This window comes from Mugil cephalus, chromosome 4 (genome assembly GCF_022458985.1).
Source record: "Mugil cephalus isolate CIBA_MC_2020 chromosome 4, CIBA_Mcephalus_1.1, whole genome shotgun sequence".
Classification (NCBI taxonomy): domain Eukaryota; kingdom Metazoa; phylum Chordata; class Actinopteri; order Mugiliformes; family Mugilidae; genus Mugil; species Mugil cephalus.
The window spans coordinates 11,760,697-11,787,978 of NC_061773.1; the positions used below are offsets into that span (position 1 = coordinate 11,760,697).

The window sequence follows — 27,282 nt, forward strand, 5'->3', positions numbered from 1 at the left end:
GAAAAAAAAAAAAATATGAGGCGAACAACATTAAGCAACATAACAAAGTAATAATGTTTCGAGGGTGTCAAGAATTTGAAGGCACTTTGCGCGTACATGCTGTTTCAATAACCTCCTGTACGCCTTTCCTTTCCCAAGCCGTGATATAGACTCATTAATAGCTCCTCAGGGAGTTTGGGAAAAAAGGCTCAACCGGTACTGACCCCTCAGGAGTTCAAAAGTCTTTCTTTCAGGTGGTCGGGGTGAACAATGTCTGTTGTTTAGGTGTAACGGATTTCTTATAGACGCAACGTCCAATATTCAGTTGAATAGCTCAGATAAATCAGCTGGAACAGGAAATCGGGAACTCTGAGAGCATCTTATCTCCTGGCGCGCAGACGTTATTCCGTATCCTCTGAGTCCACGCATACTATAGTTCTGTGCAATCACTCTGACCTTGTGTGTGTGAGCCTGGCTCATGACAGAGGGGAGGGGAAAGGCGTTGCAGGGGCATGGCGCAAAGTCTTGCGCAGCCAATAAGAAGTTGGCTGACCTCAACAGTTAGCACCATCGCGTCCAGATCGTCCAGCTGTTTGATCTGGGCACTGAATGAACTCAACTTCACAACTTTACTTTATTTGGTGGACACAGATGCGGCCTGACGCCGGGGTACGGCAAGCAACCTTTGGACTGTCGCCGTGGATGGAGACACTTAGGCCCCCGCTGGAGTATCTGTGAAACATATGCGGTGACTTTGTTTTTATGCCATACACATTCGAAGCCGCCCGGTCCCATCCGATGATGCCTGCGCTGTGCTAACACGCCTCCTGGTCTTTATCTGCCGAGCTCGTCTGTCACCGTTCAAGAGGTCCTGCCAAGGTAAGAGGCCTGACTGAATGTTAACCATTTAGGTAGACACCACATTAAAGATAATTATTATTAATCATTATTATTCAGATAAACAGCATGTTTTCTGATGGATATTCATAAAAAATTCATTGGTTTGTCAAGTTTTGACGATAGACTTATTATATCGGTGTGTCATTACCCTGAGCAAATATGTCTATTCACGTCTATAATTAGCCAGACAAATTCACTGGATGTAAATCTGAAACCTGGGGGTCAGAGGAGACCCAAAGTGAGTCTGCACGAAAGAATGAATGGAAGCTCTCTGACTGGAACGGAAAGAAATGAAAGAATGCGAATGTTTGTGTTGTTTCAACGGCATTCAAGCCGCTTTTGTGGTGATTCCTCTCAACCTTGCAGTATATTGTGACCATTTAATTAATACTCATTTATATTTAAAAATGAAACCACTAAACCAAAGAGAGGTTATGGCTTGATATTCATCTATAGAGGAGCCAGAGAAGCGGGGCCCTTTGATGATATTTCTTTTAAATAAGCAGTTTAGTGGAGCAAAAATAAATGAATTAAGACAATTCGTCCTCTGCTGAACCAGCCTTGCTCCGTGCTGGTGTGTGCATATTGTCTAGTGAAACTTTTAAGCCGCCCACTTTGATTGCTTTATCTGGATCTATAAAGTGTTATAGGGTTTGGGTTCACACCTTTTCTCATTTGTACACTTCTTCTACCTGTGGTTCAAATCAACCCAGTTAACTTTTGACTGAACCATTTGATAGTTTGCTCTCTATATTAGAGCTAAGCGGTCAGTCCTTAATTGGAAAATTATCCGCTTTATTCAGTATTTTCGCCACCTTTTCTTTGCTACCTGGGGGGTTCTCGTCTGTCTTAATTCTCCCATCCATTCATCATGCCAGCCACTGATTTTTTTCCCCATTCTTTAAAGATACAGACAACGCTGTCTCCGCTGCCAGTTAAGGACATCTCCCCCGTACACTGTCCTATTTTAGTGGCGTCCTAGTGGAGTTGCGACGTCTGCATTCGCACAGCGAAAATCTTTTAACCGGCCTCTCTTGTAATTTTGAGGCGTTCGGTTTTCAAAGCGGGAAAAGGTGACAACGGTGAAAGGAAATCCAGAACAAAGGTGATCGCACGTTTGCACATTGTAACCCACAGGACATTAAACAACGCCAGTGTCGAGTAAAAGTCTGCCCGCCCTTCACAGCAGTGTTAGAGAAAAAACTCCTGGCTGCGGCTGCAAGGTTTAAAACCTTGGTAAGCTGATTGCTAACTAACATGAATTAGACTTATGCTGTCACAAGTTTAGACACTGAGCTTTTGTAAGAATTTATTGCAGCACCGTAGCCACCATACAGTGAGATGTGTGTGTAGTAATGACGTTAACTGGCGGCAGAACAGAGAGTTGCTGAAGACTGAGGGGGAGCTACTAGTTTACAGTTATGTTACGGCCTGGACAAACCCAACCAACATCATCAAAAGGTTGACTGTGACATCACTTCCATCCATCGGCCTGCTGGCACATACACCGATCAGGTATAACATTATGACCAGCTTTCTGATGTTGTGTAGGTCTCCTTGAGGGGAGGGGTCTCTGTGGATCAGTCTTATTCCAGGGCATCCCACAGATATTTGATCAGTTTGGTATCTAGTAAATTTGGAAGCAAGGTCAAGACCTTGTGCTGTTTTTTATGTTTTTTGAGTTCTTCCTAAACCATTTTTGTAGGACTGTCATTGCTATGGGGCGGGGGTGCTTGGTCTGGGCTTTTGCAGGTGAGTGTAAAATGTCTAAGTAAAATCTATATGAATGACAGGCCCAGCAGAACATTGTATTGTCACAAGATGGTCAATGTTATTTACCACATTATTTACCACCATCGTCAGTGGTCATAATGTTATGCCTGATCAGTGTACATCCTGTGCCTATGAAAGGAAATAACTGTTACACACCTGCAGGTGGTGGTGTTCTGTATTCATCATTTAAAAAGCATAACTGGAAGAGCTACACAGATTATTAGACTGGATTTACAATTCATTCATTTGAAATTTGTTTTGTTGTGAAACCATTTGCATTTGAATGCTCTGGTTAGATATAAAGTAAGAGGAGCCCCATAAACTTAGTTGTGCACTTATTTGCTGAGTTGATCAGCCAGTTAGTGATTTGTCTCACCAATGGACTCTCAGTCACAACATTAACCATAATGGACCTTGCTAATTGTGCATAATAAAACTGGAGGCAACATGTGAAAAATTAGCACTTATTGGTTAATTATCGGACTCTTTGTGTGATACTGAGAGTGAGGTAGACGGATCATAGTACAGAGCGGCAGACGTGTAGTTTAGAAGGATTTAAAACAAGGAGATATTTCTGTTTGTGTTAAAAACAGCAGATCTATGCATTTCTCATTACTGAGAATAAATTTACCCATAGCACCACATGCCTGCAGCCACTTTAGGCTGATATATCTTTTCTTTATATGTCATCTTCATGCAAATTTAATTAGTTTCACCCGAGTGGTTACTAAATTATCCAAATAACCCACTATGAATGAATAAGAGAGATACTGTAAGTCCTTATTTCTCTTCTATTGCATCTGTAGAATAACGCAGGAGACACATTTACAGCTGCGCAGCAGCAGCTTAAGTCCCAGCTCAATAACAAAAGTTCTTTAATACATTAAATATTCACCACTAGCTGCACACAATTGGCTTATCCAATAAGTTTTCAGAGCACTAAACCAATTCATCAACCAAATCAAGTCCTCTTCAGCTGAAAAACACTCTATCATCACCTATTCCAGAGCCAAGCCCTGAGCCACTGAGCAGTATGAATTCAACCTGTGTTCGTGGTCTGATCGATGTTCTCTCTGGATAGTCTCCCCTGTGTAAACAGTACAGTAAGTTGTTTGACTCTGCAGATGGACTCTTATTCATCACCCCTAAAGTGAGGCTGTGGGAGATCAGCAGGTGGGAGCTCAGTGAATACATGCAGAGAGCAATTCAGGATGAAGCACATGGCATCCTTAATCCTAAACTCTGCTCCTGAGTTAGGGTAATATTCTTCTTTTTAAAAATTGCATTTCTTTTCGTATATACACATGAGGTATCAGCAAAGCGGGTGTGCTCGGAGAAACTTACAGGTCGGTATACATGGCTTGTACAGAGTGTTGCAATTTATACAGGCAAGAGGCCTCCCGAGAGTGGGAAAGCCCAGGAAAAAGAGAGAGCTTAATACTGCCGGGTTTGTATAGCTTCAACAATGTCTTGCCACAAGACACTTATTTAGAATAAAAAATAGTGAAAGAGGTAATAACTGGTTTCAAAAACAGTCCTAGTTCACTTATTTATATTTTTTGTGCAAATGTTTGGCCCCATTAAATTATCTGTTGACAGGAATGATATACGATAAAACCATGAAAAGGGGTTCTTGCATGGTCGTGCATGACGAGATCATCTCCACAACAACTGCTCTTTTCATTCACAAAATTGGCACCAAAGTGTTTAGTTTCCGTCAAATGTTTCAAAGCTGACGACAAAACATCGAGTTCAAAGTCAAGATGACCGTGAAGGCGAAGAGAGTGTCACCATGTTACAGTAGGACAAACGACTGAGTTCTTCTAATTTTCCTAGAGTTAATGAGCTAATCAATGAAGAACACTAAGGCTTTGTCGCTTTGTTCTCTCCTCTGCAGTTTTCCCGTCTAAAACGTCTTGTGAGCAAACATGGCGCCCGCCGTCGGTGGCCCCCAAGGCTACACACCACCTGAGGGTGGCTGGGGATGGATGGTGGTGATCGGGGCCTTCATCTCGATTGGCTTCTCCTACGCTTTTCCCAAGTCCATCACCGTCTTCTTCAAAGAGATCGAGGTGATCTTCAACGTGACGAGCAGCCAGGTGTCCTGGATCTCCTCCATCATGTTGGCGGTCATGTACGGCGGAGGTGAGACGCAAAAGTATCACCCAAAACACAAGCGACCGAACGTGGTTTGTTAACGCCTGACATTTAGCACATTGAGAAGATTTATAGATTGAATCAATTTCCAGCTCTTAGAGTGACTCTAAAAGATTTATTCCCACAGCGTAGCCCCTCAGTCTTATTTCGTTCACAAAGATTCTCATAATTATAGAGCAGATTAATATTGAACATTTCATACTGAGCCAAAACAATGCTGCAGCTCCTGTATTGAAGCGATGTTGCAATGTTATCTCCCTCTGTGGTGCTAGCATAGGGGTTTAGCCTCGTACACCTGCAGAACCCACATTGTTTATCCTTGTGCTTTGAGAGTGGAAGACCACCGGGGGGTTTGGATGTGTTCCCGCACTGATGAGATGAACGAGGTGATGTCACACATGTCTGGTCAGTCAGGTGATGATAAGGCTCTATTCATGCGCGGGATATTCTACACGGAGAGAACAGAGTTCAAAGGAGTCCTCCTCGTCCCTAAAGACCGTCCGCTCTGAAATCTAAACACTGCAGCTTTCTCATGTGTGATAAAGTGGAAAAATGATGACTTAGGCATCTAGTCTCAGGGAAGTTTCAGGAAAAGTTGCTTCAGTCGGCCAAAATGAAGTGTAAATAACACCACCGTACGAGAATAGTTTCTATCAAATTGTCTATTCTGATCTGAGTGTTGAATTTATTTGTAAGCGCTTCGGATAGCAAAATAATTTTCTCTTCAGGATAGCATCATCATCTAGTGCGTTCCTACATAACTGCTCCACTTGTGTTGTTAACTTACAGCTCTACAGCATGCAAAAGATGAGCAATACACCACAGTGAAGTTAAGCTGTTTTGCTGTAGAGGAGAACAACAGTAAATCTGACGCAGCCTCACTTTGATAAGAGCAGCCATCTAGTAAAAACATCACCTTAAATAAGCTCACCATCACTATCTTTGCTGCCCAGGTGAGGAGGGCACTAAGGTCACACTTCATATCATCCTCCAGCCCATTTTAATGTTTAGCTCACATCTAGAGAGGGGCCCTGTGTTGCGTGGAAGACGTTCTTCTTGGTCTCTAATACCAAAAAGGCCCATATTTGTGCTGCCTTTATTGGATCACCCTCCAGTTTGCACATCTGCTTTAGGAAGGGCAGTGTGATGCCATCATGTACCCGATCCACTATCCCTCCTACCCCCATTTGGACAGGACACAGCACAGGATCATCTCCAGTGCCCCCTGCAGAGAAAGGAGTCCATGCTCCTTCAGGGTCCTGGATCATGAACCACCTTACCAGGTGTTCTCTAATGTGTCCAAGTACCAGTGGGCTTATAAAGAGTTTTGCGACTTAACCTCAGTAAAACTAAGCAAAGTAGCGGTGCAGGACTTCAGGAGATCCAGACTCCTACTTTTAAAATTTCCATTATGGATGAGATGGTAGAGATGACACAGGCGAGAGAAGACTTAAGACAGTGCTGACTGCTTTCATATCGGAGCTAAAGACTACCTGTTTGCCATGGCTTAAATTTCTTTTGAACTTATTTATTCATTGGTTTTATTAAATTCTCCAAGCTTTTGTTTTGCTTCACCGTTTTTCTCGGGGCTTTCACCTTCTTGCTTTATTGTTTTTAGCATTTGTTTGTTGTGTTGCGCCTTCGGTGTGAAATATGCAACGTAAATACATTCATCTTGCCTTACCTACAGGAGTACAAACACATGGGAGTGACGCGCAGGCAGCAGTAGCAGCGCTGGGGAGGCAGTTATTTTACAGACTGTTAACGCATTTCTTCTGTAGCCATCAATCCTAACAAACTCCAGTGGTCTCACTACAGGTGTTCAGGTGTAACACTGATAATAAATGCAAATGTTTTGGATGTAAATAAGCGCAGGTGAAGGCAAGCTATGCATGGTAATTGAGAGTCTCGAACGAGTGGGGGAATGTTTGTCGGTGCTGTGAATGGATGACAGCCGGGTCTGTTGCCGCATGTGTGTTAAACAGTCCGAGCACATCAGCGGGAGAAGTTCATTAACGGCCTACTGTTGCGTACCTCTGTACTCCTTCAATTTTTCATTCATTACATTCATAATATTCTACATTGGTTCGTCTCCAACCTTTTTATCCTCAGCAGCCCTCCCTGCAAAGCAGAAGGAAAGAACTCATTGTTTGTGTGGAGACTGCCTGCATTACAATTTAAAAACCCTTTGTCTTGCGCCGTGCTGGCAAATGAGTCTGGACAACCTCTAAACAAAAACTGTCAGTTTCCATTTAGGCTCATTGGGTAGTGTGGGGATTTGGCAGGGAGGCAGTCTTGTCGTCCGTGTGGCTCCTCATACTCATTTAGGTCGGTTGATATAAGCTGTGGATGGAGATGGCGCTCTGTGACCTGAACCCTCCTGCATTTTAGTGATTTGTCTACAAGTCATAGTAATTTTTTTGGACTGATGTTGAATCCAACCTGCATCTACATCCTAACAAGATGACTTACTGTTGCCTGACTCACTCAGTCAGAAACCAGCGCACCAGGTGCCAAAAAAAAAAGGAGATTTGAGGTGTTGTTTTAACCCCCACACACATGTCAGTTCCAAAATATCACCCAAAACACTCACGCTGATGCACACATCCAGTTTTCAGAAATGATCACTTGTAATGTGTTTGGATTGGAAAAGAATTCCCAAACAAATGAATCTCTGGAGCAAACTAATTATTATTTCGCAGCAGATTTTTAGGTTTTTCTGACAGATCACATTATCAGTGGCATGAGAACACATCTACTGCAGTGCAGTACTGACAAAAATGATTGCAGGAGTTCTTTCTATCTGCTGAGCCACAGCTGTGACACCAGAGCCCTCTGGTGGAGGCATGTTGCACTATGTACGTGGCTGGATGGAAGTGCCTTCTGCCAGCGTTTTATATGTGCGTGACTATGCATTGAGGCTTTTTTTTTTTTTTCAGGTCCTATCAGCAGCATCCTGGTTAATAAATATGGGAGTCGTCCTGTTATGATGGCGGGAGGATGCCTGTCCGGATTGGGCCTCATCGCTGCCTCTTTCTGCAATTCTGTTCAAGCACTGTACTTTTGCATTGGTGTGGTGGGAGGTACCTAATTGTAACTATTTTCAAGTTTAATCATGAGTCACCCATTTTTTTTTTTTTTTTCCTGTGCACTGTTGCCATCTAGTGTCTTTCAAAAATAGGAACACTAAGAAGTACTTTGTTTGGCCCAACAGTTTTGTTACACACTTAAATGTGTTTATCTTATTCTTCTAGGCTTGGGCCTGGCCTTCAACCTGAACCCTGCCCTCACAATGATTGGAAAGTACTTCTACAAGAAGCGACCTATTGCTAATGGCCTCGCGATGGCAGGCAGCCCTGTATTTCTTTCCACCATGGCTCCTATTAACACCTGGCTCTTTGACAAGTTTGGCTGGAGAGGAAGTTTTTTGGTCCTGGGTGGCCTGCTGTTCAACTGCTGTGTCGCCGGTTCCCTCATGCGACCCATAGGACCAAAACCCAAACCTGCAGAGAAGACCACTGAGAGGAGGACTGTGTCGCAGGTCATTAACAACTTCATCGACCTCTCTTTGTTCAAGCACCGTGGCTTTTTGCTCTACATTATGGGCAATATCATCATGTTTTTTGGTCTCTTTACACCACTGGTGTTCCTCTCGAATTATGCCAAGAGTAAAGACATTCCTAAAGAGAAGGCAGCTTTTTTACTGTCTGTTCTGGCTTTTGTTGACATGGTTGCCCGGCCCTCTATGGGCATGGTGGCCAACACCAAATGGGTCCGCCCCAGAATACAATACTTCTTCGCTGCCTCAGTTTTGTACAACGGTGTGTGTCATGTTCTAGCTCCAATGTCGGTGGACTACAAAGGCTTCATTATCTATGCCATATTCTTTGGGTCTGCTTTCGGCTGGCTGAGCGCAGTGCTGTTTGAGACCTTGATGGACCTGGTTGGAACTCAGCGCTTCTCCAGTGCTGTCGGACTGGTCACTATTGTGGAGTGTGGGCCTGTGTTGTTAGGGCCCCCCCTGCTTGGTGAGCATGCCATCTACAGTAAGGAACAAATTGAATGCATTTCTGTGTGGCTGACGGACGAAAATAAGAAATATGCCTCTGCTCTGTTTTCACAGGAAAGTTCAAGGACATCTACCATGATTACAAGTACACGTACCAGGGATGTGGAATCCTCCTCATTGTCTCGAGTGTCTTCCTGTTTGCGGGAATGGGAATCAACTATCGACTGCTGGACAAAGAGAAAAAAGAGGAGGAGAGGAGGGCCAGGGTGGGAGCTAGAGAGCAAAGGTCCAACAGGGACCACGCGGCCAAAGAGGTGGCGGAGGCTAGACATTCAGAAGACACAGTCTGATGCTCCGCACCGTGTCAGCTTACCTTTGTGTTGACTGCGATGTCAGACAGTTTAATATTCATGACCACATCATCATCATTGAGTTTTATTTTATGGAGAATTATTCCTGAAGACCACAATAGAAATTATAACCTCACTTGGAATAAAAGTATTGACACTCCTATTAAACTCCCTTTAAACTCTAATAAACACTCCACATAAAATACCTCTTATACCTTATTTAGAGTGGTAAATGTGTTGTGAGTACTATTCAACTTTGCTTTTCCTTTCATTTATATGATTTTATGTCAGGCAATATCTATATAACTTTTGTAACTTTAGTGCAGCAGGTAATTAAAGTATGCACCTGACTTTGCTTGTCATTCCATGTCTAAGACTCATTGTGTTTTCCTTATTATTAAGGACCTGATAGCATAGTTTAATTGCTAAAGGCTTCCAAACCCCCTCCATGCCACTTTGATAAAAGTTGTTTATTCCATGTATTCATACTAATTTTAAATTTCTCCTTTTCCTTAACATGATAGAAAAACCTTTCACTGCCTGCATGTTACTCTGTGCTGTATATATGGAACACATATCAGGAAGTCAAATAAACAACAATTTGACAAGAATACAAAAAGTCCCCTGTGTTCTGTGATTGTCTTAAATCTGAAAATCTCTTGGAGATGCACTGACGCAACATATTCAAAGTGACACCATAATATATCTTATAGTAATTAGATTAGACGGAGGAAGTACGTTATTAGATTCACAGTATAGGCATTTGTGACACGCGTATATGAAGACAAATGAGTCTGCTATATGAAGTCAGTTTATCAGATCATGCTGTTGTTGGTCTATGTTAGGATAGTGGCTGGATATTAATAACTTCTGATTATTTTTTTCCACTGGAGTGAACACTGTAATGTAAACATGTACCCAACTGATTATTCAGTGTAGGTGTTTAAAAAGGTCTAATTAAATTGAACCAGCATGTCTCTGTGCTGAAGTCTTACATCTGTGAATAAGATTCATAGCGTGCATCATCTTATGGTAATATTTGAAGCAAGATATATGGAATTAATGTAGAAAAGAAAAAAAAAAGTTAAATAACTAGAAATATGTTTTATATTTTAGATTCCTCAAAGGAGTTTGCTTTGTTGAAAGTGTGTGACCTTATCACCTGAATTGGTTTTCACTTCACAGATGTGTCTTGTCAGGGTTCATTTGACTTCTTGACTTCTTAATGGCATTGGGATCAGTTTTGTTGTGCAGAAGTCAGGTTAGTACACAGCTCTAGTTGACTACTGTTAGAATTCATATTATGGCAAGAACCAATCAGCGAAGTCAAGGGAAATGACAGTCCATCATTATTTTAAGAACCAAAGGTCAGTCAGTCCGGACAATTGCAAAGACTTTGAATGTGTCCCCAAGTGCAGTTGCAAAAATGAAGTGATATCGCAAGTTAACACCACCTCAGATTAGATCCCAGATAAATGCCACACATAGAGTGTGTTGCAGATATCAACTGTTCAGGAGACTGTGCCAATCAGGCCTTTAAGCCACATAGCCAAGGAAAAACAACAAGCAGAAGAGATTTGTTTGGGCCTGACAAATGAGGATTAGACCAGTGGAAATCTGTGCTTTGGTCTGATGAGTCCAAATTTGCTTTCCACCTGCCGTGTCTTTGTGTGAAAAGGTGAACGGATGGTCTCTGCATGCGTAGTTCCCATTGTGACCTAAAAGGAGATGATGGAGCGCCATGACAGATGAACTGGCCTCCACAGTCACCTGACCTAAACCCAGTTGAAAAGGTTTGGGATGACATGGACTGAAGAGTGAGTTCTCTGGGAACTCCTTCAAGACAGTTGGAAAACCATTTCAGGTGACAACCTCATGAAGCTCATCGGGAGAATGCCAAGAGTGTGCAAGGTAGTAATAGTAAAAAGCAAAGGGTGGCTATTTTGAATAATCTGAAATATAAAACATGTTTTGAGTTATTTCACACTTTTTTGGTTTACTAATTCCATGTGTTCATTCATAAATTTTAATGCCTTCAACGAGAATCTGTGAGTAGTCATGAAAATAATTATAAAAAAATCATTAAAGGAGAAGGTGTGTCCAAACTTTTGAGTGATAGTATTGTGATATATTTTCACCTTTGAAAAGCCCATAAATTAAATCTGTAATGTGTCTCATGGGCACAGAAAGAGTAGTATTATTAGGTTCACTCTACATATTCTATATTCAGAAAGAAATGACTAGGAGATAGGTTAAAACTATAAATTATTATTATTATTATTATTAATAATAATATTATTATTATTATACTAATATTAAACACGTCACAGACTCACACGTCACAAGCAAGGTCCTTCAATTTTCATTCTTAGCACTCATATATTGAGGTGTATGAAAATAATATTTAACTCGGTGCTCAATGCTACTTGGCGGAAATATAATTAATTCAGACTAATTAGGAGGAAAGACCGTCGACGCGCTATCCGTTAAACGGACGTTCAAAAAAACAACCGTTGACGTTGCAGGAGAAACTGTCCGTCACGCGCACATAGTCCGATTAGAAACGTTGAACCAGGTAACGTCAATGCAAAAATGTTTATCAACTGTTAGAAATAGTAATATATTAAATTAACGTTAGCCGGTTGTTTTTAATGAATAGTGCCCCGGCTTAATGAATATTTTTCTAGTCTTTAGTGGTATTACCAAGAAGGCCGTCGTAGTTATTTAGGATAACATCAACGGTCAGTTTCTTAGCTAAACTAAGCTAACTTTTGCTAGTCTGAAATTTCTCTGGATTTTGATTAAAACTGGGATTGCTTTAAAGCGTTGCTGGTTGGTAAGTTTAGGCACCAGCTGCCATAACGTTGTTTTATGTCAATTTTAGGATGGAGAGAGACCGAGGCTTTAACTTCAAACTGTTGGTGCCTCCGAGGGTGAATACCGGACAGATATCCGCGGTTAGACCTCAGCGTGTTGTTGAAAACTGTGGCGATTTCATGACTTCAATGCAGCAGGTAAGTTACTTAATAAGCTAGCCAACAATTAGTAAACTGTTAGTCGATAAATATTAACGAATTAATACCAAACATCATGACGCCAGCTCAGCATTTACACGTCTTTAGTCAACATTTTAAAAATACAGGATGTCTCCGCACTTGTTTTTCTATGTGTTGGCTGGAATGTACACATGAACTGAGGTGGGACTAGATTAAGTGGCAGTAATGATTAACACCTGTCATGACTAACTAAGCGTTTTTATTCTTCTAGGGTCTCACTGAATGCTTTGACATGCCGTTGCCCAATACAAGTGTGGTGGCACCAACTAAACCAGTCAGGCCAGGTGTTTATTTTATTTTATTTATTCCACAAGACTGGTACCATCATTTCAACAGCATTATCAACATTATATTAATTAATTATTGTTTCTTTCTAAAGACTTTCCCAAGATGAAAGTTGTCCCACCAATGGAAAAGGGCGAGGTAATATTTTCATTGTGCCGCATGAATAAGGCACATTTGGCATTTTTTTGTCAGTTTATTCTCATAGTTTACTTCCTATTATTGTGACTATTACGCAGAATAATTGCAATCCTGGTCAGCTGTATTCCAAGCTGTTTGATGAAGTTGAGAAAATTAAGTGTTGGAAAACCAAAGTCGATTGTGACACTGTGCAAAAGGAAAGGAGGCTCCAGGATAACAAGAGAACAATTGAAACTCAACGCAAAGCCATTCAGGAGTTGCAGGTGTGTATACAGTGACACAGTTTGTTTAATCTGTATTCATCCAACCACATACAGTACCTAAAGTATCCTCTAAAAAAGCTGAAACAAAGGCAGTTGGATAAACCATGACCAGTATGACTGAGCTCTTTCACAGATGTTCTGTGTATGTATGTTTTTCTGTTGTGCATGTTCTGTCTTTACAGTTTGGAAATGAAAGTCTCAGCATAAAGCTGGAGGAGCAGATCAGTGAAAATGAGGATCTAAGGAACAAGTATTGGTTTTGTTTGAAGAATTATGCAAATACTCACAGTTTGGGATGTTATTGTTTCATGTTTGTTTTATATGTGGAATTATTTGTATACAATTCCCTGTTTTGAATACAGAAACAATGCAACAAGGAACTTGTGTAATATACTTAAAGATACTTTCCAGTGGTCAGCAGACAAAATGCATTTATGTAAGTAAAAGATATTCTTTTTGTAAGTAAAAGACAGTCTGCCCATAAACAGTATTCTTAAATAGAAAGAAATAGAAAAGAAAAAATGCATATTGATGTATATTTTATGGCCATTTTTTATGTATTGTAGTTGAATCTGAAAGAGAAGAAACACATCACCTATTTCTGGAAAACAGTGAGAATGTTAAGGTAAAAACCACAAAATTTGCTATATAATATAAAACAACGGGGAACGAGCTTTGAATGTCAGTCTGCAAATTACTGTTCTCTTCCAGAAAATGATTGCAGCATTTGAAAGCCTTCGTATTCGAGTTGAAGCCGATCAACAAGAGATGCAGAAAGGTATATGTATTTCTTTGTCAAGGACAGTTTACGACATTTAGGCAGAAAGAAAGAAAAAGAAAAACATTTGTCACCGTCTACATTAATTGAATTTGGTGTCCAACCAGCAGGAGAATTAACCATTTTATCTATTTTTCAGTCAAAGAAGAAATGCTACAATTTGAAGGACTAACAGAGAAATACCACCAAGCAAATAAGATGAAAGATGAAGAAGTTAGTTAAATATATATATATATCATAACTTCCTATTTGGTTACATGAAATGTCAAACATGTTGCCATACGTTTTAAAATGACTCTGTGTTCAAAGGTTGTAGTGCTTCAAACTAAACTTAAGGATAAGGAAAATAAACTACAAAAACTCCAGCTTGACCTTGATGACGCTCACAAGAACTACAAACAACTTCAAGAGGCATCAGGTGAGACCATGACTAGATTTTATGATTGAGTGCAAATTGCTGTGTATTTGTAAATTTCAAACTTTACAAACTAATTTTTTATGGACTTCATTATTGAGCATTGTTAATTTGGTAGCATTACATAGTTCTATGAGTGAAATAATGTTAAATGTCAGTATTTTTATACACCTTTTTGTCAGTGCCTTCACCACAAACAAAGTGTTTAATATCTGCAGTGAGAAATTGAAATCCATTTTTCTTTTATATGCAGTTTTCTGCTTAGTAAAATAAAGTTGAATAGGACATACTTTAAAGTAGCATTGCCAGACCAAAGGTAGGATTTTGCTTTTACCACCCTCACAGAACAACAGTTTGAACTTCTCAAAAACTTGACAACTGAAAATGAATCCCTTCTGCAAAAGCTGAATGCTGCTGAGGAGCACTGCAAAGAAACAGTGGTGAGTTTGTTGAGATTCTTGACATTTCCAGTGTTTCTTGTGTTTGGTCTACTTCGATGTTAATGTTAATGATTCCTTGAAGAAAAATCAAGAAACTATTGCTGCAGCCCTGGAACAAAGTAAAACACAATATGCAAAGACCATCGAAGACAAAGACCTCAGCTTGCAGGAACTCAACAGAGTTAAAAGTCAACAAGCAGAGAAGCTGGAGCAGCTTCAGTCAACTATTCAGGATCAAAACAATTCATTGGCGTTAGAGATACACAGGTATAATTAACTGTAAAATTCAAAGCACTTTCCAGATTAAATCATTTTTTTCCTTATGTCGTTACACTCTTGTTTTAACTAATTTTGAAGGGCCCAAGAACTTGAGGAAAAACTCTTGTCAAAAAACAATGAGCTTGAAAGGAGGAATATACTATTAGGTAAACATAATTGGGTTACATAGGTAGATACAATGTATTTCGAGTTAATGAAAAGGTTGTACTCTACAGGAGAGACCATGGAGCAAGTTGCACAGAAGGATGGGCTGATCAAAACTCTTGAAGATGAATTGGTATGGGGGATTTCAATATATCTGAAAAGTGTTTACTATTCATTGCAACAGGACGACCACAGTGATAATGTGACTACACTGTATGTTGTTGTTTCTAGGAAATAAAATCAAAGTCCATTGAGTCCATGAAGGGTAAGACTGATGTCAGTGAAGCCAAAGCGGAGGAACTTGTAGCTGAACTTTCAAGGAAAACTGAAGAAGTCCAGTCATTTAAGGTGATACGATTAGCTACTTCATAAGGAATCATGCCTGTTTACCACCTTAATACAAATAATTAAAAACACATGGCCTAGGAAAATCTTTTTTACTGATACGGAATGAGTAAACACTATCCACAGTTGAAATCCCTGATGGAAAGTTTATCCTTTAAGTATATTCAATGATATGGCTTAATGTATAGAATACTTAACACCATGGCAATGTTATTGTAATACCCTCAGATCAAAGTGCAGAAGCTGGAAGAACAGTTATTTGCTGAAATAAAGCAAAATAAAGAAAGGACTGTTCAGGTCGAGCAACTGAGGAAAGACATCCTGCAGCATGAGTGAGTTCTCAGTAGCCAGCAATTCCATCACATTAGCATGTGGAATATTGTATCAATCTGTCCAATCTTAATGTCTAATGTTTAATTTATCTCTCTAAGAGCAAAGTATGAAGAGCTGTTATTGAACTTTAATGATGTGCAGTCTGAGAAGATAGCCATTCAACAGCAGTTTGAAAATGGAGACTCTAATATGAAAGCCATCGAGACAAACATAAAGGTCTGAATTATCCATTCATACCAAATAGACCTTTTCCATGTGTATAATACGCGTATTCATTTGTACTATAAAATCATATGGAAACTAATTCTGACTAATTCAAAAACTGTTTTGTCTCAGGTGAGTGAAGAGAAGGCAGTAAAACTCACAGCAGAAATCCAAAGACTGGAAGATGAAAACCGGTCTTTACGGTGAGTTGACAGTTCAGAGAACTGGAGTAGCTTGACATTGTGTAGATGTCAATATTAAAATGTTTGTACTTTCAATATGAAGTGGGGAAGTACAGTCCATAAAAAACAGAGTTCAAAGGAAATGTCAAGAAACTGAAACTCTGCAGAAAAAGATTGATGAAAATGTAAGTCTGATGACTAGTTCAAAATACAGACACAAGGATGTATAATTATGCAGTTCTGAAAGTGTTAAAACTGGATTCCTTGTGCTGTTTGAGTACAGTGTGAGCACCTGCAGGAGAAAATCTCAGAAAAGGAAAAACATATAAAATCTGTGGAAACAAAGGTGACTGAAAAAAATACAAGTAATCTTACACTTATTGCTTATTCAGTGGAACTAAAATGAATTAATGAAATTGTTTCTTTTTTTTTTTTTTTAGCTGTGTAACCTCAGGAAAAAATTTGAAATTAAATTTAAAGCCCAAGAGGAGTACAAGAAAGAGGTTTGTAATGAGCATGAAATACACTACATGGAAAATCACTGTTGCTCATTTCATCTTCATTTGTATGTCGTTTTTTTTTTTAGAATAAAATACTTAAGAAACAAATACAAAAGGAGATTGAAAAATCCAGCGACCTTGAAAAGATGGTATGGTGATGTTTCTTTTGTATCTTCCAGTTGTTACTAGTGAAGTATTACCAAGTTCACCAGTTTAATGTGGATGGTTGTTTTTATTTAGATCAACTGTCTGCACGAGGAGTCCCAGAACCTTAAAAGCCTAAAAGAGAAAGACCATCCGAAATTACTTGAAGAACTTGAGTCAAAATCCACCTTCGCAGCAGAGCTTGAAAATGAGGTTACTTCTATAATGTAATGTTATGCAAAGCATTCGTTCCTAAAGTAGAAAATAATCTATTTTGTTACAGGTAAAAAAGCTCAGAATGACAGCGGAAGAGTCCATTAAGATAAAGGAAGACACAGAACTAAAGTGTCAACACAAGATAGCAGATATGGTCGCACTGATGGAAAAACACAAAGTAAGGTGATAAAATAGTTTTGTCTGCTGTAAAATGGTCCCATACTGTTTAATGTATTAAACATGACTTGTCATTACCAGAGCCAGTATGACCGAATGGTTGAAGAAAAGGATGCGGAACTTGATGAGAAGAAGAAAAAAGAAATGGCGATGGTTGCTGACGTGAAATCACTGGTATGTTGCTAAAATATCAATAAAGTTAACTTTAGTACAATTAAGTAATAATTACACAATGAACAATGAAGTTCTTTCTTTTCCTAATCAGGCGTTGGATCTCTCAAAATATGAGGCAGAAAATGATCAGCTGAAGAAACAGCTGAAGACAGAAACAACAAAGACGGTATGGTCGAATATGAATCAGTTGCAGTTACTGAATCATCTTCTATGTTGCCTTGTGTGTGATAGTTCAAGAAATAATTTACATTTAGGAAGACCTGCAGAAGCAACTGAATGATTTCAAGATAGAAATGTCTGCGGTGAAAGTTGCTCAGCCGTTACAGGAAAAGAACAAGGAGGTATAGTAATATCAGAAAATGGGCTGCCATTGGTGGTCTGGTTTGTCAGATATTGCACTTAACTGAGAATGTGTCTTTAATCTTTCAGTCAACTTCCTCAAATAATAAGCAAGGTAGAAGTTCTGAGACCCCACAGGGGAAGTCTTCAAAGGGTCGTGTGTTTGACCTCTCCAAGACCAGGACAGCTTCATCCCACAGCAAGGAAGATGGGAGAAAACCATGTGGAACAACACTAAAGACAAAGGTAGACAGTGGTTTAATCTGTTGTTAAACTATGTGGTCATAGAGACAATTTTATCATTCATCAATGGTCACCTCATCTGTACTGTAGCATTTTCAGTATCTCTGACTGACATTGACTTTGCATCCTAGCACACTGAAAATGAAGTTATGAAAACCCCTGGAAATATTACAAGCAGGATTGTGGGAACATCAAAGATCAAAGTAATATACTGTCATTAATCTGACATTTTGAAAAATGAATAAAGCAGTAAATGTCAGCCAAAGACATTTACATTTTTTAATGTCCTTGCAGTCCTACAGAATAAGGACACCCCCTTCTGCTGAAAAGGCAGCGCAGTGGGAAAAAAGTACCGTTGAGCTTGACCCCAGGTCTGACAGCTCTGATCAAAACGATATCTTGGTTAGTACTGTTTTCATTGATGTTTTTTCGTGAATGTGATCTGTATATTTTCTCCAAAGTTGCCAAATTTGAAGAGATGAATAGACCTTCTGTTTCTTGTCTTCATAGACCTTTGCAAATGTACCTGAATCCACTTTTTCTGCTCCACTCCGGAAACTCGACATCTTCAAAAGGGTAAAATCACCACAGTGTTTCATCATGGTGTGATGTAAAATGGATTTATTTTGCATGGATAAAGTTATTAATGGACATGTTATTTTGATTTTTCGGAAAAATATTTTCAGGTTCAGAGCCCTGTCCGTCATAAATCACCAGGAAACTCTCTGAAGCTGGCTGCAATGAAACGGATGAGGGATGCTGGTTGGACTGCAGTTACTGGCTGTGACAAAAAGAAGAAGAAGACCATTGAAAAGATCTTTGCATAAGTATTGCTATTCCAGGTCAGATTAACAGTAATGATAATATTAGACAGGTGTTGATCTTAATGGTTTAATGTTCAAAAAACATACAAAAACATTAATCATTTCTTCGTTAACATGCATAGCTATTATTTCTGTGAGGGAGATCAGCTTCTGCACAACAACGATTTCAGTGTTTACATTTCAACTTATTATTCAACTTAATATTCCAAGTTCTTTTCAGGTTTTTGGTTCAGTTTTGAGCTTCACATACTCTGCATGAAATTCTGTTTGCTGTAGTGCCGTTGTATGGATTAACTTTTAATGGTGTTCTGATGAAATGAGTTCATAAGTTCATTCCACACAAGTTCATTTTGTTTTGCTAATTAAATACATGTGTTCCAGTTTTGAGAATTCTACAAGTAAATGCAAAGTTCGGATCAGGCAGTATTGTCCTTGTTTGAATGTTCTGGCCATTATCATCATCATCATCATCTTCTTATTGTACGTCTACTTTCACATGGGTAATAGTTCAGCCTTTCAGTTATACTTCATGATGGACAGTGAAAACTGCTTTTCTGGGCCTGACAAATACCAGAGAAGACATTAGAAACTGTAGAAACTCTTCAGAGGAACTCAAGGCGAAATTGTGACTGGTTTTCAGGAGCTGAAGGTATGTTGTCATAGATTGGATGGCCGTCATAAAGTCCTCCAGAAATGACAAGGACGTCATCATCTGCCACAAAAGTATCTCCTGGAAATTAAATTGGTATTTTTAAGTGGCAATAATAGATGAAGTAGTTTGCACTGATTGTGTGATTAAGGAGAACTCCTTACCTCTGTCGTCTGTGTTGTTAAGAGGCTGATGCAAGAATTGGATTTTCTGTTTGTATTTGTGAAGCATGAACATAACCATTGTCACGATAAACACTCCAAGCGTGGCACTCAAGACTATGGTTATGTACTTTTCAGAAATGTTAAGGCCCAAACCTAGTGGCACAGCAAAAAGGAACAAGTTCAATCCATTGAAGTGTTAAATAAAAACACACAGCGGGCAGTGAAATTTTGGATAAAACACTGGCGCTTACCTGGTTTAGTTGTACTCACTGAACCTGAGGTTGTATTGACAGGATGAGATGAATTCTCAGTAGCTGTAACTGGACTATCAGGTGTACTTATGTTACCTACTGTGGAGCTGACTGTTGGCACAGTCGCATTGGTGAATGTTGGAGTTGGAGCGCTAGGTGTCGTGAGGCTCGTCAGTGACGTACTATTTGTGTGAGGAGTCGAGGTGGTTGTTGACAGAGAAGTCTCTGGCTGACTTGTGCTCTCGGCTGTGACCACCGTGGTGTTGGATAGAAGTCCACCATCCGTGGTGGTGCTGGTATATTGTGTTGAGTTCTCAGTCATGTCAGAGGTAACACTTACAGTAGAGTTAGACGATGTTGGCACAGTAGTAACAAGTGTCAGGTTTGAGTCAGAAGTTGCTGATGGAGGTGTGATGGTCGAGATCCCATTTTGTGTTTGTCCCATAGCACAAGTGAAAGCAAGAATGCAACAAGCCAGGCCGGCAGACTTTGTATCCATGACTATTAAGTCCTGAACAGGAAACAAAACATGGACACCAAAGTAGAGTGACACTACAATGCCTGTATCAGTAAAATTGTCTGATTTTCCTTTATCTGTGCTATGCTATGGAAATAATATTTTAATCATGTTGCCTTTGTCGGGAGCTCGTATTCAACACATTTCCACCGAACTACATGACTGCGTACACAATAAGGAAGCACGTAAATGCTACCAGCTCCTTGACCTCTTGTAGTTACTTTCAAAGAGACGTATCTATTCTCCCTCTCATATCAAACCTTAACTAAGCAGATCAGTACCTTTTACAGAGGCAATGCCGTAGACAAACTTTAAAAATCTAGCTCACCTTGTTTTGTAATGTTTAAATGAAAACAGTAGCTTAGTTCAGATCCCCGGTCGTGAGTCTGCCTCCATGCCACAGTTGACTCTGTACTTCCTACAATGTGAACAGCTAGAGGACTGATTTTCCTGGCATAGTGGCAGATAAAAGTGGGCAGGGCAGTGCTTTGTAAACGTCCTCTATTGTACGTTTCCAAGGAGACAAAGGACAACTTTGTATACTAGTCCAAAGCTCAAGCTCAGTCTCTTCCTCTTAGTTCAATGAAATTGTACAGCCCTGTTGTTGCCAAAGCATTAACGACACATTAAATGTTTATGTATCTTTACTCTTACTTGTAAAAGTCAAACAACTGACATGAGTTAAACTTGAACTTTTTTTATTATTCTTGGCAAGTAGAATTTGGCAGTTAGTATAGGTTTTCATATTCGATTACACAATTTCAATATAAAACAACATAATAAACAAATAAACAGTATCTCAGTGTGGGCAGCAACATGTAATGACAATGCTCATGAACAGTTGAAGAAAGAGCAATAAAAGTTACACAATGTTGCCACATCCCCAGTAAATAGGAAGTTGTGATTGTTCTACACAAACCGAACCGCAAACATTTTATTCTACCACAAACAGAACGTTTTCCTTCAGCTCTTCTGTTGTTGACGTACTTAAATTAGCAACATAAATATGCAGATTCAGACTCTCACTACCAGCTTTTAAAAAATAATAATAAAAAAACATTTATATAAAGAGTAATAACTAATATCGGTATAAATATGCAACTACTGATAATGGATTTACAGTTGCTTGTTTGCAAAGCAGCTGTATATGTATATATTATTATATAACTTATCTATCTGTCTGTCTGTCTGTTTTACAGTTTTGTGAATGTTTCACCCTCTTTGCTTGTCACTTTGAAGTCTGAGAACGCGTGGTTGTCGACTCCCATGTGAAAGTCTGTCGCTCCCTTCTCTGTGATGTCTGATGCCTGGGGTGAATGAAAAACAGATATATTTAAAGTATATCCTTCATTTGGTACCGATTACCTATCAAAGGTCTGAGGGCGTTGTCTCACCTCTGATTTACTGCCACAGCTGAAGCAGATCAAATCACTCTTCCTCACGAACAGATCAGAGTTCAGCTTCTCTTGTTTGCATCCGCCTATAAAAGACAATGACACACACATCCTTGTTTGTTTCACGGTTGATTTTCAGAGTAAAACTTTAGATTGTGAAGATTGTGCATCTGCAGTAGTGGAGGTTAACACGTGATTTCTCACCTGTGATCATGCTCACTAGCAGGCCACTCACTATTGTGGCCAGTGTGCCCAACACAGAAAAGTAGACGTAGGACAGGGAGTACCAGGAGTCTGCTAGAGATGGCCTGTTGCTGGAAGGACACCGTCAATACATTTTTATTATTCACGTCAACTCAAATTTAAAATGCTGGAAGTACAGTTTTAAAGAATATTTTCAATTCATAATTTGTCTCTGGATGTGCTCTCAATTAATTTATTCTTGCTTAGCATTTATTATGAATTTATCATGATATACATTTTAAACTACATTCCAGAAAACTCATATTTATAGTATCTGAAGTAAATTAGCCAGGGGGAAAAAAATCTTTTGGCCAACATTTTTCTACAAAATGCTAATTTACTGTGACCACTATCGCTTGTTTGAGTAATAGTAGATGGAACGTAGATGTGAAATAACTCACTCGGGTTGTGGAGTGGTCCAGGGGGCTGCTGTTGTGTAGTTAAGGCCCGTAGTGCGGTTGCATCCTTCAATGCTGACTTCGAGAGGATCTGTACTTTCACTTGTTGGTGGGTAAATTTGGCTTCCAATCCCCACCCACAGGGTCAACACTAGACCAACGGCCAGCCCCACGAGTCCCCCCTGTGGAGTAAGTGTGACTGCAGTGAGCTACTGTCTCAGTGAGTCAGATTTGTGTTTTCACTGAGTGCAGTTGTGATATCTGTTTTATTGAATGTCCCAGCAGTAGGAAATACTCACTGTTGAATTTGATGTGCGGAAAAGCATGCCTAACAGATAGAGGCCGAGAAGAGGCCCCCCAATCATGCCAAATATGGACAGAGCTGCCTGAAAATAGACAACTGTGAGGAGACTTGTAGTACTTAGCATTGAGCTTGTGGTGGTGCTGCAGAGCGACGGACTGCTGCAGTGGGTCTGTGCGTGGTGTCAAGTTTACCTGCAGTACGCTTCCCATCAGCGAAGCAACTCCAGCCATCCCAATACACAGCGCTCCAAAGAGTACACCTGAGAGTTGGTCATGTCAGCGTCAGTAAAGGTAACTTTGCATATCCAAAGACTCATGTTTTTAATTGAAAAATAGTGTTTTTCAGTTGAATGTTTTAAACACAGTATTTGAACTACAATTAAAAAGTCCTAGATTTAATTTGAAGTTTGCACATGAAGACCCAGCAACAAAAATGACAGCATAGATTAAGGCCTAATGCCAATAGTAAACAAAAACATAAATTCATTGTTGTCCATGCTAAAGAAATACTAAGAAAAAGGTGGGCTGTAGAATTACATGTACAGAAAAACAAGTCCGTCCACAGGCTTCATTCCAAGAAGAAGAACAAGGAATCAGCACACGGACCTGTCTGTGCAGGTATTTCTCAGTAAATCTACCCCTTGGTACAGTTGAGATAATTCTAGCGTGAGCTTATACTTGTAGAGAAATCTGCTTATGGAAACTTGCCAAATACATGTGAATGATTACATTTTGTTGCAACACAGGGAAGTGAAATGAAGATAGCGTTTATGGACATATCTCAGGTAAGCTATCGTCCACCCATTATAACATGGCATCATGAAACTCAATAAAACCATTAATGAACTAAGAATAATGACGAGATAATGGTCTGCTGGTAGCTCAGGAAATTCAGTGGTTCTGTTGGCAATAGAAGTGACTACTGATTATAAAAATTTGAATTGTAAAATATATTATGTTTGAGGGCTTTCCCTTAGATTTGATGATTTTCAGCCTGACTGCTGGACTTGTTGGGTTTTCATTAAGATATTTTGCCCCTCACCCAAGCGGCTTATGTCCTGTTTTAGAGATATGGAAAGAAAAAATACAGGACCGTTTTTGCTCTATGTTTCTCTTTGCCTTTTGCTTTTTTAATGAATTCTCCTGATTCTTGGCCTGTTACAGGTACTTTTTTTACACTACTTACTCAGGCCCATGTTCATCCAGTGTGTTTGCTTCTGTGTGAGGTTTTTGCACGCTGGAAGGATGAAGTCTTCCATCGTGACGGCGACGAGAGCATTAATGCTGGAAGACACTGTGCTGAAAAACATCCAACGGTAAAGCTTTCAGACCATGAACGGAACAGGAAAGCTTAATGAGATTGCAGAGAAGATCAGACAGTGATATGCAGATGCTATAATTTTGCATTTATGCAAGAATATGTTGTTTTTCAGTAGACTCTGGCAGCATAACAAGCAACAACTAAGCCCAGGTATCGGCAGTCCATCGTTGATTATATGCTAGAAGATTAATGCTAGATTTTTGTCTGTAATAATATAATATGCCTTTTTTCCTGTCTCACCTTAGAGTACCACTATATGCTGCAGCCACAAACAGGCCAGGGATTCCAGGGTAGTCTGCCAGAATATCCATCACAAGGTAGGGCAGCATCTAGTTGACAAATGTAAATTCTTTGTACATAAGCATCTGTTATATAGCAAAGTAAGTGATAATGACTTAAGAGAAAACTGCAGCCGTATCTACCTGGTCAGAGGTAGTTATATCACCGTTTAAAAATGGGTCGCAGTCTTTGTAAATGGAGTACATGGTGAGGCCAGCAAGCATAGCCAGAGTCACCGTTACCCACAAGCCAACCATGTTCACATACAAAGACCTGGGAGATGAAAGAAGACGTGTCAGCACATGAAACCTATCTCACAGCAAGCACTGTATGGTTTACGCTGCAGGAATGCTCACATCTTGGCGTGTCCTAAGGTTTTGCAGGAGATGTAGCGTTGCACCTGGGACTGGTTGATTGCGTAGATAGACGACCACATTATGCTTCCACCCACTACTATGGTCCAGAAAGTATGGCGCTTCAGAGGATTTGGGTCGAAGCTGTGGTGAACATTTTCAAATGTGAAAGAACACACAGAATTATCGTAAGAGAACGTCACCAATACAAAGGTCTGATTATATGCTATGACATTCAGTAGGCAATAATTAGGCTCTTCTCCCCCCTGGATACTACGGCAGGTAAGATTCACAAGAAACAGTAACAGCAAAGCTGATCTGACAGTTTTTTGTTTGTTTTGGTAACAGTAAACAACAACAATCCCAACCTGTTGCTGGAGGACAAGCTCTTTTATTTTGACACACTCTTCCACAGTTATTTTGACACAAGTCTGCTTGTGTACTTACTCAAACACAGATAGTCGCCCTCCTTTCTCGGCATCTTCCCAAATCTTTGTCAGGCCTCCCTGCAACACAGCTCCTCTGGCTATAACAGCCACGAAACCAACCAGCATGATCACCATCTGTATCACGTCTGTCCAGATTACTGCTTTCAGACCCCCCTGGAACAAACTCATGTTAGTCTCGGCTTTTGAGTTAGGTACTTGGTGAGCGTTGTGCTGAGTTAAAATAAACTACTGTATGTGCACATCTAATACTAAAATATGCACTTGGTCATAAAAATGCTGATGAACCAGATAAAATATAATACTTTTTTTTTTTTGTGAATTAAACAGTACTAACCAGAGTGCAGTAGACGATGCACACTGCTCCAGTAGCCACGAGCACACCCCACAGATCAAGTCCGGTGACTGAGAAATAAAACAAAATCTCCATTATTGCTGACAAATACAAATGACTATGCACATATTTTTTTGGTTTTTCCCACATATCTTATATTTCTATAAGGATGTGGGGAAACTAATCGCTGACACATTGAATGTAACATTTGACTTCACATTCACTTTTTTGTATGACGGAAAAAAGTCCAGAAGGCGTCAGCAAAAAGGGCTCTTAAAGATTTTCATGGAAGCTAGTAAAAAAAAAAGCAATAAGTAAATATTGACCCCAGTGAAAAACCCTCCCACCATGAAGCTCTTTGTGAACATTGTGACCTTTACCCTGCGGCTGCAAAAGGAGAAAGGGGATGAACGATGGGGAAAATGGGATTGTTATGTCCCACACAATGACTCTTAACATCTTATTCAAGTCAGAGTGCACTGTGTTATGTAATATACCTGTACCTATGCCAAATTTTAATTTCAGGTTTTATTTCCTGCCGAAACTGTACTAGCCTTCATTTGATTTGTGTCAGCACAAATGTAAAACATAAAATAAAAAATAAAGTATAAAACAACAAACACTGAAGTGAGAATAATTAACCATATTAAGTCAGAACAAATTGTTTTATGAGCTTTCACTTACTTTGATTTAGTGCAAGAGCTGGAGCATAGATGACTAAGCCTGTGTACAGCGCCTGAGAAAAGACCATTAGTTGATTAAATGGAAACATAGCAAGTGTGTGATTCATATTAACAGTTTGTTGAGGCTGCGTTCAAGAACCAGCTTTGCATAAAGTCAATGAGGAGAAAGGGTAGATGTCGGTTCCTCAGTGTTTGTTTACCGTCTGAACGATGTACATTGTGGTCCCAATTATCCGCACTGGTCGGCTGAAGCGCAGCTCCAGGTACTAGAAATAAAAAACAAAACTGATCATTTGGTCCACATGTACAGTATTAGCATCCATTTTCACTAAATTACTGTGTTACTTTCTTTCTTGTATGTTTCTCTGTTTTCTTTGTCTTTCTTGCACCCTTTCGAGGAAATATTTTTCTAGCAGTTGTTTACCATGCTACCTGTGATGTCCATGTAGCTGCCAAGTATAGTGGATGAATCATTAGCTGCTTTAACTTTAGTTCTTTACTTGCCGCATCTTTCCACCAATGTTTAAACCAGCATTATTATGAGTTGTTGCATCTCCATACCTCGTAGGCACTGGTAATCGCCAGTCGATAGAAAAGTGGGACGAAAATCTCAGCAGCGATGGCAGACATGATGGCATAGGAGAAACCAAAAATCCAGTATTCAGCTCCAAACCGGTAAGCCTCAGCCGGGCTCCCGATGACTGTGATGCCAGACATGAAGCTGGCTGTGAGCGACATGGCAACCGGTACGGCTGTCATTTGCCGCCCACCCAACAAGAACTCTGCACTGCTGGTCTCCTTTCGACCTCGGATGGCCTGGAAGAGACCGATGCCGGCTGCCCCCAAAATTATCCCAGCGAACACCACATAATCCCACACAGAGAAGGTGGCCACTGGCCCTCCGGTACCAACCATGGTCAAGTTCAGCAGTCCTAAATATCCTGTTTACTAAGAGCAAAATCAGTCTCCCCTCAAGTGTTCAGCAAATAACAGGAACCTATTCCCGAAGATTTCTGATTCGAGTTTTAACGCTCTGCTGCTTCCAGCTTCGCTGCTTCAACTATCAGTCAAGTCTTCCTCTGACAACACTCTTAGCAGTGGTCTAATACTTACAACTGACTATAAAGGCTAGTTCACTTTAGTTAATAATCCATCAAGGACACAAAGTAACAACACCTGCCATAATTTCAGCGGCTGTAAAAGAGGATCCCGCGTGTGGTCTTAGATTATTTACCTGAGATTTTCTGTTCTAACGGTGTATTTTTCCCTTTTAAAATAACCTGACATAATGAAGCATTCA

General features: G+C 39.9%; 4 protein-coding genes across 7 annotated transcripts; 2 read left to right on the forward strand and 2 right to left on the reverse strand.

The window, feature by feature from the left end:
- The first annotated feature begins 559 nt into the window (after positions 1 to 559).
- slc16a1a (solute carrier family 16 member 1a) lies at positions 560 to 9,787 on the forward strand. Of its 2 annotated transcripts, none has more exons than XM_047583218.1 (5): positions 560 to 858; positions 4,550 to 4,797; positions 7,749 to 7,892; positions 8,064 to 8,837; positions 8,933 to 9,787. In XM_047583218.1, exons 2-5 carry the CDS (start codon positions 4,581 to 4,583, stop codon positions 9,166 to 9,168), a joined length of 1,371 nt encoding a protein of 456 aa, XP_047439174.1. In that variant the 5' UTR covers positions 560 to 858; positions 4,550 to 4,580; the 3' UTR covers positions 9,169 to 9,787. The 2 variants fall into 2 exon arrangements, with proteins under 2 accessions (XP_047439174.1, XP_047439175.1); XM_047583219.1 differs by lacking the exon at positions 560 to 858 and adding an exon at positions 2,242 to 2,394.
- A 1,850-nt stretch (positions 9,788 to 11,637) lies between these two features.
- sycp1 (synaptonemal complex protein 1) lies at positions 11,638 to 19,070 on the forward strand. 2 transcript variants are annotated; one of them, XM_047583905.1, is made up of 33 exons: positions 11,638 to 11,743; positions 12,053 to 12,182; positions 12,436 to 12,508; positions 12,604 to 12,647; positions 12,746 to 12,910; positions 13,093 to 13,160; positions 13,273 to 13,346; positions 13,477 to 13,535; positions 13,622 to 13,688; positions 13,828 to 13,901; positions 13,998 to 14,106; positions 14,449 to 14,543; positions 14,626 to 14,810; positions 14,901 to 14,968; positions 15,038 to 15,099; positions 15,198 to 15,314; positions 15,540 to 15,643; positions 15,743 to 15,860; positions 15,981 to 16,051; positions 16,134 to 16,215; positions 16,314 to 16,376; positions 16,471 to 16,533; positions 16,617 to 16,679; positions 16,771 to 16,887; positions 16,958 to 17,068; positions 17,149 to 17,241; positions 17,333 to 17,407; positions 17,496 to 17,582; positions 17,671 to 17,826; positions 17,955 to 18,026; positions 18,118 to 18,225; positions 18,334 to 18,399; positions 18,510 to 19,070. In XM_047583905.1, the coding sequence occupies exons 2-33, from the start codon at positions 12,054 to 12,056 to the stop codon at positions 18,648 to 18,650; spliced, it is 2,979 nt and encodes a 992-aa protein (XP_047439861.1). In that variant the 5' UTR covers positions 11,638 to 11,743; position 12,053; the 3' UTR covers positions 18,651 to 19,070. The 2 variants fall into 2 exon arrangements, with proteins under 2 accessions (XP_047439861.1, XP_047439862.1); XM_047583906.1 differs by lacking the exon at positions 11,638 to 11,743 and adding an exon at positions 11,774 to 11,909.
- On the reverse strand, positions 18,701 to 20,750 carry si:ch211-105j21.9 (sialomucin core protein 24-like). Of its 2 annotated transcripts, XM_047583908.1 has the most exons (4): positions 20,557 to 20,750; positions 19,712 to 20,222; positions 19,461 to 19,613; positions 18,701 to 19,377 (listed from the first exon to the last, which is right to left on the reverse strand). In XM_047583908.1, exons 2-4 carry the CDS (start codon positions 20,208 to 20,210, stop codon positions 19,250 to 19,252), a joined length of 780 nt encoding a protein of 259 aa, XP_047439864.1. In that variant the 5' UTR covers positions 20,211 to 20,222; positions 20,557 to 20,750; the 3' UTR covers positions 18,701 to 19,249. The 2 variants fall into 2 exon arrangements, with proteins under 2 accessions (XP_047439864.1, XP_047439865.1); XM_047583909.1 differs by having other exon boundaries at positions 19,712 to 20,750.
- A 159-nt stretch (positions 20,751 to 20,909) lies between these two features.
- On the reverse strand, positions 20,910 to 27,279 carry slc5a8l (solute carrier family 5 member 8, like). Its single transcript, XM_047583907.1, has 15 exons — positions 26,544 to 27,279; positions 26,183 to 26,248; positions 25,984 to 26,035; positions 25,303 to 25,370; positions 24,967 to 25,121; positions 24,523 to 24,663; positions 24,310 to 24,439; positions 24,128 to 24,216; positions 23,753 to 23,865; positions 22,759 to 22,826; positions 22,563 to 22,649; positions 22,267 to 22,445; positions 21,827 to 21,936; positions 21,623 to 21,708; positions 20,910 to 21,535 (listed from the first exon to the last, which is right to left on the reverse strand). The coding sequence occupies exons 1-15, from the start codon at positions 26,895 to 26,897 to the stop codon at positions 21,422 to 21,424; spliced, it is 1,812 nt and encodes a 603-aa protein (XP_047439863.1). The 5' UTR covers positions 26,898 to 27,279; the 3' UTR covers positions 20,910 to 21,421.
- Between the last annotated feature and the right edge of the window lie 3 nt (positions 27,280 to 27,282).

Coding starts and splice junctions, on each gene's coding strand:
- slc16a1a (XM_047583218.1), top strand. CDS start 4,581: ATGGCGCCCGCCGTCGGTGGCCCCCAAGGCTACACACCACCTGAGGGT. Junction 4,798..7,748: donor GGCGGTCATGTACGGCGGAG/GTGAGACGCAAA, acceptor TTTTTTTTTCAG/GTCCTATCAGCAGCATCCTG. Junction 8,838..8,932: donor GTTAGGGCCCCCCCTGCTTG/GTGAGCATGCCA, acceptor CTGTTTTCACAG/GAAAGTTCAAGGACATCTAC.
- sycp1 (XM_047583905.1), top strand. CDS start 12,054: ATGGAGAGAGACCGAGGCTTTAACTTCAAACTGTTGGTGCCTCCGAGG. Junction 13,536..13,621: donor AAAACAGTGAGAATGTTAAG/GTAAAAACCACA, acceptor GTTCTCTTCCAG/AAAATGATTGCAGCATTTGA. Junction 15,315..15,539: donor AAGAAGTCCAGTCATTTAAG/GTGATACGATTA, acceptor TAATACCCTCAG/ATCAAAGTGCAGAAGCTGGA.
- si:ch211-105j21.9 (XM_047583908.1), bottom strand. CDS start 20,210: ATGGATACAAAGTCTGCCGGCCTGGCTTGTTGCATTCTTGCTTTCACT. Junction 19,614..19,711: donor AGTGAGTACAACTAAACCAG/GTAAGCGCCAGT, acceptor CTGTGCCACTAG/GTTTGGGCCTTAACATTTCT. Junction 19,378..19,460: donor TAACAACACAGACGACAGAG/GTAAGGAGTTCT, acceptor TTTAATTTCCAG/GAGATACTTTTGTGGCAGAT.
- slc5a8l (XM_047583907.1), bottom strand. CDS start 26,897: ATGGTTGGTACCGGAGGGCCAGTGGCCACCTTCTCTGTGTGGGATTAT. Junction 23,866..24,127: donor GCATATAGTGGTACTCTAAG/GTGAGACAGGAA, acceptor GATGTTTTTCAG/CACAGTGTCTTCCAGCATTA. Junction 22,650..22,758: donor TGATGGGAAGCGTACTGCAG/GTAAACTTGACA, acceptor GTCTATTTTCAG/GCAGCTCTGTCCATATTTGG.